Here is a 12,336-nt window from a genome sequence, read left to right as displayed (position 1 = left end):
TATATCAGGCAGCCTACAGCTACACATTTGTGTGTGTTGTTTACACCATTGTTACCCTGCTCTTGACATTTTTCTGCAGCCGTTCTATTGTACTGGCTTTGCGCAGCTGAAAGACGGCTCTTTTTATTAGCCAGACTTCTATTATTTAACCAACCCTCTCCTTTCTTTTATTGTCTCTGTATATTGTCTGAGAGAGTGTAGGCATGAGCAGGACATGTTCAGTGCAGTGTATGATGTGTAGCATGCTGTGTGTGTGAGTTTAATCTCTCTGGACTAAGTGCTGACTGCTGAATGAGGCTCCATGTCCCTTTACTTATCTTTACTACCAAGTGATTTCTGAAATTCACTGAAATTGGAAGTGAAGATTAACAGCAGCAAAGTTTCCAAAACCTGTAAATGTAAATGTTTTACACACACATATATACACACACTCACACACACATATATACACACACTCATACACACACACACCCACATACACACACAAATACTGTACACACATACACAAACACACATGCACATATACACACATACACAAACACACACACATACACACATACACATATACACACATACACAAACACACATACACATATACACACATACACAAACACACACACGCATATATACACACACTCATACACACACACAAATACACAAACACACATACACATATACACACATACACACACACAAACACACACACTCATACATACATACACACACACACATACACACACTCACATACTGTACACACATACACAAACACACATACACAAACACACACACATATATATACACACTCACATACACACACAAATACACAAACACACACATACACAAACACACAAACAAACACACACATACACACGCACACACAAACACACACACACACACACACATATATACATATATATATATATATATATATATATATATATATATATATATATATATATACACACACTCATACACACACACATATACAGTATACACACACACACAGACACACACACACACACACTCCTTTTTTATTCCTTCTCTGTTCTTCTCCCTTCTCCTTCATTTTAATAATTTCATACACATGCATTTGAAATCATTCATCTGAGTATAAAAATTGCCCCTTGTGTTATTTTCGTGATGTATTATCAGTTCATGTTCTTTACAGTAGAACTCTGAATGAGCAGAAGAGCAGTACAGCCTCCATTTGAATTGAAAATTTAATACAAGACTCTTTTTAAATCAGACGCTATCTTACGGCTCAGTAAACTGGTTACAGACGGGTTGTGGTAACCTAGTGACTAGTAGTTAAGGTGTAGGACCATTGATTAGAAGGTTGTGAGTTTGAATCCCAAGTTCACCAAGCTGCTGCTGCTGGACTTATATGAAATTACGTGAGTCGCTCTGAATAATGGTGTCTGCTAAATGCTGTGAATGTACAGTGACCCTTCTGACTGAGATGTTTTTCCATGATTTAGTGAACGTCCAGTTAAGTCTCGGATAAACCATCAGATGTATATGAACACTGTTACAGCTCTTCTCTGCTGCCCACACAGTAGTGCCAAGTTCTTCAGTGTGATCTGAGTAGAAGTGCTTGATTCTGCTACATAATCATGTAAACACTTCATTTGTTGGCATGTCACTAGGTGTGTTCTGCTGCCATCTTTTCCTCTTGATATAAAAAAAAAAAAATAATGAGCCAGTTGCATTCTCTCCTGGACTCAGACAGAACACAGAACAGCTAGGATCTGAAAATAAAGCAGCTGCACTGCCAAGACCTTCCTTGGCCATGTTCAAAACTCAGGGGCTGCTATAAATACAGCAGAAATTACTAACTGAGAAACAAACACATCTGACAGAAACCAAAGTAACAGGGAGAAAGTTTGAGCCCCAGATTCCCAAATGGCATAACAGACCTTCGGAATTTAATTGAAATCTGTCAGCACTTTTCAACTAGACTGAAACACACACACACACACACACACACACACACACAAACTAGTTACTTCTCAGTCTATGCTCCAAAACCCTCTGTGCCTCCCTCCAACCTTCACATCTGGGATGAACCATATGTTCCACAAACATACAGCCCACAGTAGTCCTGTGCTCGGGACACGACAGGTCTGTGCACTAGATAAAGTTCACGCAAAACACCGCCAGAAAACGGTGACATCATGAAATAATTTGCATATTCAGTGGTTCTTTATTTACAAATGAGAGTACCTGATGAAGTAAGAAATAAACTCTTTTTTTAAACACCGAATTTTTACACCTTTTAGTAGAAAATGTATAAATATAATCTATAATCTATGAATTATAATCTAATGTCATATTTGGTCACAGCACTACAAACTAACATTTTACACTGACACAGAGAACTAACACTAACACCTCCTGTTAAAAACAAAGACAAAACTCAGTTTTATTACACACATATTCTGGTAATAAGTGTGTGGTCATCTGAAACAATAGTTTCCTCAGGTTTTATACACTAGTGGTGAACTGAGTAAAGTGACCTGCTGTCAGCTCATATAACAATGACAGCTCTACTGAGTGCAGGAGGGTCGCTAACATCTGCTTTCTTCTACTCACTTTTTTTTTTCAAATGCAGTCACTACAGGGGTCTAAAAAGTCACAAGAGAGCGAGGGGGAGGGGGGGGAGAAAGAGAGAGAGAGAGAGAGAGAGAGAGAGAGAGAGAGAGAGAGAGAGAGAGAGAGAGAGAAAGAGAGCATTACTGCTGCTCTGATTGTTTCAGATAGGCTCAGATCAGAGCTGCTTATTGCATGGAGACGAAACTCTCACAGGCTTTCATTCCTACAGATGTGTAAAAACCAGTCAGGTTCAGAAAACACCTTTGTTCAACTCTCCTATGATAATCCTGTTTTCGTAAGAAATGAAAATATTTTCTGATATCTCATCTTACAGAGCAGGACATGAACCGCGGATGTGGACACTGATGTGGTCAGCAGATGAGTGAGAGGCAGCATCACTCTCAAGCAGTCTGAGTGGCCTCAGGCTTTAAGCAGCAGATGGCATGTGAGGAGCATTGGGGGATCATGAGCATGAGGATCTCCACCTGCATGTGGTTCAGCCTTCTACTACATCCAGCTATACATCCATCTTAATGCCTCTTTAGTAAGATGTCTTTAGAAATAAAGAAGATGGACAAAAATACAAAAAATATGAAAATGCACAATGGAAGATCTGCCTCCACCCACCCTGTACGTGAGCATCAAGGTGACGCTGCTGATTTGCATCCTCTGCTATGCAGCACCCTCCAGTCACACACCCACACATGTGCACTCAAACTCTAATGCTAAGTACACGTTACATGTAAATGAGGGTGCAACACACACACATAGTGCAGTTGCGCAGCATGAGCAGAACAAAGTTGTCAGCACTGGGGGCAAAAACTCTTCTTTTGCCTCATTTTGAATTTCTCAATAGTAATGATAGAACAGGTCATAATAGGATAGAAAATGTATCCTCTTTATAATTTACAGAAATATGACAGACAGTAAAGGAAATATGGGACCTCAAATGTGATATACGTCAGTCATTAGTGAAACACTGTTTAACATGAAGGATCAAGTCTATAATATCCTTCACCCATAGGTGGGAGTGTTTATTATTTATTATTATGTGTCATATTTGGGGATATTGCATGATATTTAGCTGAATAGAACTAAAACAGACTTTAAACTTCTTTTTTTTACAAAAAATTTCATTCAATTAAATCCATAAATTCAATTTCTACAGATATCACAACCAATCATCTTTGTACAAGGACTGCATATTACCCTCATCTGCTCCTCACACAATAAACATTTTTCTTTAATGAAATAAAAAGAAACAATGTAAAAAATGTCATTTGTAGTGACACAGATTCAAAGTGTGCAGGTCTCTAGTTGGTCTGTAGCTGGTCTACAACTGGTCTGTAGATTTTTTTATAGTTGGTCTGTAGGTTTTTTGCTAATCTATAACTGGTCTGTAGATTTTTTTAGCTGTAGTTGTATATAGCTGGTCTGTAGTTGACATACAGCTCGTCAATAGCTGGTCTGTTGCTGGTCTGTAGTTGGTCTGTAGTTTGTCTAAAACTGGTCTGTAGTTGGTCTATAACTGATCTGTAGTTTTCTATAACTGGTCTGTCGTTGATATACAGCTGGTGTATAGCTGGTCTGTTGCTGCTCTATAACTGGTCTATAACATATACTTGGTCTGTAGTAAGTCTATAACTGGTCTGTAGTTGGTCTGTATACTCTGCTGAACTCAGTGTTGAGGAGACTGTCCTAAGCTAATAAGTAGGAATTCTGAATCTACGTGAGCACACACACACACACACATGCAAGCATGCATAAATGCACACACAAGTATGCACGCTGGCACACATACACACACACTTTTCTATCGTTGGGCCGCCCACAGTAACAGCAGGGCAGGTAGAGTCACCACGGCTACACTAATGCCAGAAATGGCTGTAACTGTGGCCTGCAGCCTGGAATCCATATTAGTATCCTGATTCCAGTGAGCCGGAGTTGGACACACTCCCATGAGCCGGCTGTGTTTGCCGTCTGTGCATGGGCACAACCTGGTAGGAAAAAAGCCAAGCTCCATGCACTTCGCCTCCACTGGCCTCTCACAGTGCTGCTCTATTCCCGCTGTACTGTATTACTGTATTACTGAATTACTGTATTAATGTATTACTCCCCACTTTGCCTACAGCGGGTGTGTCTGTCTGTGGAGATAGGACCACAAAACAGAGACACATGAATGCAGGACACTACACCCACACTCATTCCTTAAAGAGAACAAGGGATTATACATAAACGCTATATAAAGGTGATACTTACATAAGTGTGGCATAGAAATCTACAGGGACGTCTGGCTAATCACACGCCAATAGAATATGCAAAGGAGCGACATCTGAATTTGTGAATTTGTTGTGTGCATTTGGCAGTACAAAATTTGATCCACTGGTAATACACACAGAGGCATGATTGCATGATGATATTTTGGATAAATTACAGCAAATCCATCACTTTGATCTGATTTATCAAACCACCGATTAGCATCAAGCAGTTTCTCACACTTGTTAGGGTCAAAGATTAAGCTATTATACTATTAGCTATACAAAAGAAAGCTTTATGTATCAGATAGTGTAAGCATGGATTTGAGTTGAAAATGATCTCTAGCATGGATTATTTACAGAAAACCCTCAAAAGGACTGGTGGTAAAAGTTATCTTGTGTTTGCGCAGAGATTCGAACCACTGCATTTAGATTCTCTTTTGGGGAGGTCAGTGACAGACGATTCATCAAAGAATCGATTCTATTTTAATCGTAAATCGAGTCGATGAAATCGATTCATAAGCAAGAAAGAATCTCAGCTTTTTCTAACTGTTCTCCACATTGCATGGGGCAGCATTAAATCCCGTGATGATAAAAACGTGAGATCTTTAGTGTCCGCACGTATTTACAGATAAATGGTGAATCATACGAATCGATTCACTTAAACTGACACTTCGAAAGAGTCGACTATCTAAAGCTGAATCTTTTGTGCCAGTCACTCGTTGCGCTCGGAGCGCGTCACTCAGGAGAAGTGTTCCTGCCCGTTACGCATAGCGCATCACTGGAGAGCCCACGCGCCCTGCTTGATCAATCTAAAGCACTCATCAATAACCCCTAAAATACAAACACACACGTGACCAGTGTGTTCTCTTACCGTTTGCTCCCAGAACAGTTCCCGGTGCTTGAGGTACCCTGGAAGGAGGATGGCCAGGACATTCGGGATTTCTTCAGACCGGGCCGGTCGCTCGTGTCCATGGCGTCCGCGCGCTCTATGTGCGGGTGATGATGGCGGTCAGTATCGGAGTAGCCGCGGTGTTTGATCCGGATCGGAGTCCGCGGTTGTCGCCAAAGGTGCTGAGGAGGCTTGAGGGTCGCCTGTCCTTCCCGAGGCACCGGCAGCGAGAGGGACAGGCTCTTCTTAGAGCACGGTGGCACTTCCATTATAGTGCAAATCAAAAATAACTGTAAGAACAGATAATGTGGTGTCTGGAGGAAATCAATCCTTTATGACAATCTTTTCTTCTAAGTCAAAAAATAAGACCGGTTTCGGTCCATGTCTGGCTCTTCTCCATGTGCGGCAGTGAAATCTGAAGTAACTAAAGTCCAAGGCAGTTAGAATGAGATTAGAGGCTTTTAACGATAAATCTTCTAAACCTAGACACTGTCACATCGACACAAAGAAACAGCTGCTGAAACAGATCACAGTGTGCGGACAACAGGTGAAGGCGCTCTGACTCCTGACTCCTGAACATACGGAGGGAAATTCAGAAGTTGCGGTTCGTGAAAATCTTTCCATCCGCATCCGAGCGAGAAGAAGCGGCGGCGGCGGCGGCGGCCACGTTCATTACGCACACGCACACACGCCCACACACACACACACGCGCGATATTTCTGCTGGTCTCCAGACGCGACGACTCGATCATTTACGGCGCAGTTTTTATTGCTTTTTTGTCCTGTCGGTCTTGTTGTTATTGCCGTCAGAGTCGCCGTCAGAGCGCCCGAGCGGCTCCGTGTGCTGCGCGCCGGTCCTTTATTGCTGCTGCTTTCAGAAAAGAGACGCTCCAAATCACACCAAAGGGAGCCATAAAAATAATAAGAAGTATTTTATAAAAAGGAAAGTAATGAGCAGAAGAAGTCTGTGCTGAGACCAGGACAAGCGCAGATTAAACCTGGCGATCGCCTTCCGCCGGTTCTCCGTCCACCTCCATGTGAAAGCTCCGCGCGCGCAGGTTCATGTCATGAGCGCGAGATGTTTTGCCCGGAGCGCAACGCGCGTGGGATGTGACCGAAATCCATCAAGGTCTTTTTCTAGGTTTCTTATTTATTTTAAGCTTCAAATAAACATCTCTTTCGCTAAAGGCTTCTGGAAATGAATCATGATGCGAGTTCCTGCAGTTACTCACTGTATTCTTACTAATGTCTAATGTGGCTCAGGATCTCCCTCTGTGTGTGTGTGTGCGTGTGTGTGTGTGTCTCACACACACTCCCTCTCTCTACTTCTCTCTCTCTCTCTCTCACATTCTCTCTCTCTCTCTCTCTCTCTCTCTCTCTCTCTCTCTCTCTCTCTCTCTCTCTCTCTCTCTCTCTCTCTCTCTCTCTCTCTCTCTCTCTCTCTCTCTCTCTCTCTCTCTCTCTCTCTCACACACACACACACACACTCCCTCCTCTGTGTGTGTCGCGCTCTCTCTCTCTCTCTCTCTCTCTCTCTCTCTCTCTCTCTCTCTCTCTCTCACTCTCTCTCACACACACACACACACACACACTCCCTCCTCTGTGTGTGTGTCGCTCTCTCTCTCTCTGTCTCTCTCTCTCTCTCTCTCTCTCTCTCTCTCTCTCTCTCTCTCTCGTGTTTAACTGGTTTATTAGTGAATCATTCAGCACTTTAAGCCTCAAAGACGCACTGATAATAAAATGATCTAAAAGGAGCTGAAGGTCAGAATTGAAGCCCGGTTTACTGCCATGTTGTTTGTTTGGTTTGTCGCCTCTTAATGCTTCACCACAATGAACAGTCTGTATTTATTATCTATTATTTATTTATAAATCAGCACTGGAGCGATTCAATATCACACCATATCCACATTTCACTGTTAAAATGATTAGGGTTTAAAACTATTTCAACAACAACAACAACAACAACAACAACAACAACAATAATAATAATAATAATAATAATAATAATAATAATAATAATAACAATAATAATAACAATAATAATAACAATAATAATAGTAACCATAATAATAATAACACAAACATTATTATTATTAATATTGTTATTATTATTGTTGTTGTTGTTGGGAGAAAAATGTAATTTTATATGTAAACATTTCCAATTTATTCATTTAATTTATTCCATTAAAAAAAACATTTTTTTAAATTTCAGGTTTAATTTCATCATTATTGCATATAATTATAGCATTAATAGTTGCATGACACAGTGATACTGCACTTATAGTTACAGTAATTATTTACATGGTTGTACTTTTTTGGAGCATAATCCTGTAGGTCTTTATTTTTGTGCCATGTTTCTCTCTTCTCCAGATCCTGTTGGTTTTTTATTCCGTCTACATTATTTACTGTTTCATGTTGTTTACATCATTCACACTTTCTGTCCACTTTAATAGGAATACCTGTACACTTGATCAGCCAATCAGGTGGCATAAAAGATTAGAAACAAAACCAGCTGGTGTTTTTTTCCGTCTTTTTCTGATCTCTTTAATTAACACAGTGTTTCAGTCAGCAGATTAAAACACAAATGACAAACTAGCTCAACTAATACGAGCAGCTATGCCATGGTTAAAGTCACAGAGATTCTTCCCCATCCTGATGTAACTGAAGCTCTTGTACTGTGTCATTATGGTTTTATACACATTCCTCCTGCGACATGGTTGGCTGATTGAATAACTGTATAAAGGAGCAGGTGTACAAGTGGTCCTAATAAAGTGGACAGTATGTGACCAACCACAATTCTAGTCAGGCCACCAGGATTTCTCTATTATACTCTATTAGAGTATAAAGTAGGTTTCTATTGTAGTACATTATATTGTATCATCATCATCATCATCATCATCATCATCCATGCAGTACAGGCCATGCTGTAATTTACATTTCCATGAAATGATATTATTGGAGCCCAGTGCTGTTTAACACTCACTTGAACTAAAGGTGGGGGGATTTCATTCATTCATCTTCTACCGCTTATCCGAACTACCTCGGGTCACGGGGATCCTGTGCCTATCTCAGGCGTCATCGGGCATCAAGGCAGGATACACCCTGGACGGAGTGCCAACCCATCGCAGGGCACACACACACACACACACACACACACACACACACACACACACACACACACACACACAACGGACAATTTTCCTGAGATGCCAATCAACCTACCATGCATGTCTTTGGACCGGGGGAGGAAACCGGAGTACCCGGAGGAAACCCCCGAGGCACGGGGGGGGGGCACATGCAAACTCCACACACACAAGGTGGAGGCGGGAATCGAACCCCGACCCTGGAGGTGTGAGGCGAACGTGCTAACCACTAAGCCACCGTGCACCCGGTGGGGGGATTTTGTTCCCCAATTTATCCCCTGATTATGATCCTCTAAAGCGGAATTTGGCAGCGCCTCATTAGATTGCACACTGGAAGTATTTCTGTAGATATCTTATAAATAAGAAAACTAGTGCAGAAAGAGGGTGATGGCACTGCAAAGGATCATTTATCCATATTAATAAGCCATTACTAGGTAAGGCATCCAGGTAAAAGTTCAGCATAACAAGTGAGCCCCAACTTCAGTATCTACAAGAAGTTACCTTTAATTTAATTTGATCAGAGTTGACCTCAAACACCACAGCAACATTTATGTACTGCTGGAACTAGTGGGAAACAAACAGGCAAGCAGTTGGTGAACAAACACCGCTGCATTCTGTCAAAGTTGACCGTCTCAGAAGTCACTCCATTCACCCTGGAATTATGGGATTTTTCTCAGGGGTCTTTTTTCCAACTAGAGTTCACTGCTACGCTATAAATATTGTATTTGTGCCGCTTAGTTAATCAAGAGATTCTCAGACTCTTAAGCTCTCTTTTTAAGAGAAGAGGCCTAAGGGATTCGTCACGTCTGTCTGGCAGATAAATAGCATCATTAAAGTATCAAGGCTGATGAGTTTGCTTTGCCAGAAGGTCACACAAGATGCTTTATCAGGATTGTTTTCAGTTCTGCCATCACCAAACATAACTGAGTGCACTTTACTACTCTCTGAAATGCACAAACACGAAAGGTGATCTACCCGTGCGATGCCTAGAATGGTTGTTAATGTCAGCTCCTCCCATTCCAACACTCCAGACCCAACGTCAGGAAATGACGGGAACTAGAACCTCCCTCTTTCCCCGGGGAAGGCGGAGAAATTAAATATTAATCCTTTACCTTTCTGCTGACATTGAAGAATGAGGCAAAGTGGTGAGATGAGTGTTGATGTAAGACTGTGTGTTTCTCTGTGCTCATTTCTCTAAATAAACTGATGATACTGACAGCTGAATGCTACTGAATAGGACAAATGAATTGGTGCCTAGTAGGAAATGTTCCATGCTTTAGTTGCTGGTCTTGAAAGAAAAAAAAAAAGAAACCAAATATAGCCTGTAATGGAGAAGCGTGTGTTCTGTTACTTAAGTCACAAGGCTGCAGTCGAGCTGAAACATTTAGTTCATCTCAGTTGCCAGTCCATTAACTGCTCGTTCAACCCCCTCCCTGCTCCCAAACTAATCTTAGACAGCGTCTGCGTGTGTGAAGACGTAAAGAGCGGGTTCTGGAGGAGAGGAAACATCAGGCCATCTGCGGTTTTCAGCAGGAACAAGCTAAGTGGCCTAATTGCACTTTAATTGGATTGGAGAACTTGTGAAAGCCTGGATTTCAGATGGTACTTGATGGAGCTGGAGACAGGGTCGAGTGTCAATGTGACCGCACGGCCGGGCCGAGCCATGCTGCCGTTCACTCGACACCATTACACATCCAGTCTTATTGGCTTTTAGTGCATTATCAGTGTTTCAGCTTTTCACTGTTAACCATCAAGCCCTTGGAGTGTGGAATAACCAAAGCTCAGATGATGATTCATACAATGCAGACGGTATTTTAGAGAATAACCGTGCATTCCTCCACACTGACGTGTCCAGTGAGCAGAGCCTTAATGTCGCTGCGAGCACCTTTTAAACGTTACAGCAGCTTTCTGCCGGTGGGTATTTTGGAAAATCACAGGTTTCTGCAGCAGAGTCAACACGGGTGGTGTGCAGGGACTATGTGGGTGAAGGGAGGGAGGGAGGGGAAAATAAAAGGCAGAAATCTAAAATGTCTGTGACAAATTTGTCCACTGTGTTGCCTTGGTTCCCCTTGGGGAGAATAGGGGATACAGGCACAACACTGCAGGATCTAAGAACAATCTCAGGCATATTTATAGCAATGGGGATGTGAGCTAAGAGCATGACACACAATAACAGGCACAGACATGCTTTTCAAGCTCTGCTTTATTATTTTATTGTTGGTCTTTGTGCAGCTAGGAAGAGAAGAGTTTTTCTTTCTTTCTGTCTTCTCTCTCGCTCTCTCTCTCTCTCTGAAACTATTAAAACATACAGAAACACCTTCCTGTCACCACAAAAAAATAGACATCAAACAACCTAAAGCTTAAACGTGTAAAAATATCTAGAGGTATTTCATCATAAAAAATGTTTAATACTCATTTGGGTTGTAATTTTACAATAAAGTAAAACAAAGTCGTCTCATTATTTTTGGCTTGAGGTCATTATTGATGTCACGCCACTTTATTTCTCATGTGTTTGTGTCACATGTCCACCGCATCTGCATCATCAGAGGGTTCAGCAATCAGCGTGGCACATTAACCTAATTAGAGCCAAGGAGCAGCAGTTTCCTGAAGTGGTCCTCGTCCCCAATTAAACTGCAGAAAAGGCGTCGGAAAGACAGCAGACTTGGACCAAGTCACTGGAAAAGTCAAGAGATGGAGAAGTTAACAGAGGCATTAAAGCTAGCTGATGTAGACCACCTGCTCAAAATGTCTGCGTCACTTAGAGATGAAATCTGCTGTAAAGTATTTTTATTGCTTTTAACATTTCTGATAATCTCCCATATTGCCATTTAGAATAAAGGGCCTAGTGGAAAGGGTCATTTAAATTCCTTCCACATGGTACAGTTGCCCTGCTCGCAGCATCGTTTTTTTCCTCTCTGCACAGAGACACTATCACATCGACATCTCCGGCGTTGGAGCTGACAGCAGGGTGCACGCTGACTTTTACCAGGCAGCTAGATCTCTGTACGATGGCCTTTTCTCAACAGCCAAATCTATTTCCCTGCTGTTCTGGAAGCGATCGGGCCAACCGCATCAGCCAAACCCACTGTACTACACCACAGACATACAGGTAAATTACAGGTTTATATTAATGCTCTGATTTGGTTTTTGTTTCTATAGCAACAGGGTGGTTAGCTAGTGAGGGTTCAGATTTAAAAAAAAAAAAAAAAAACCCAAACAATTGCATCAAACCGATTTATTTGCTGTCACGCTCATGGTTTACTTTAAGGAAGTGTTTGAAGTCTTCCTTCTTATATATTCACTCATGTTTTCAGTGTTTTGAGGTAAAGCCTTTCCTCTCCTTCTTTCTGTTTGAGTCAATTCAATGTTATGTTGATTATTTTCCTGCACTTCTGCACCCTCTAGTGATTTATTCACTACTCAGACTTATCTTTCCATTCTTTGTGCACACACAC

At 41.6% G+C, this 12,336-nt stretch overlaps 1 protein-coding gene across 1 annotated transcript in view; it reads right to left on the bottom strand.

Annotated features, from left to right (window-relative positions):
- pde4a (phosphodiesterase 4A, cAMP-specific) overlaps nt 1–7,105 on the bottom strand; it is a 59,419-nt gene extending 52,314 nt beyond the window's left edge. Inside the window, exon 1 of the mRNA XM_060857079.1 lies at nt 5,722–7,105. Coding sequence (XP_060713062.1) covers nt 5,722–6,008 — 287 coding nt within the window. The 5' untranslated portion in view covers nt 6,009–7,105. The remainder of the gene's footprint in view (nt 1–5,721) is intronic.
- Nucleotides 7,106–12,336: the final 5,231 nt, after the last annotated feature.

This window comes from Tachysurus vachellii, chromosome 21 (genome assembly GCF_030014155.1).
Source record: "Tachysurus vachellii isolate PV-2020 chromosome 21, HZAU_Pvac_v1, whole genome shotgun sequence".
Taxonomy (NCBI): Eukaryota; Metazoa; Chordata; class Actinopteri; order Siluriformes; family Bagridae; genus Tachysurus; species Tachysurus vachellii.
This window is presented reverse-complemented; position numbering and strand designations above follow the sequence as displayed.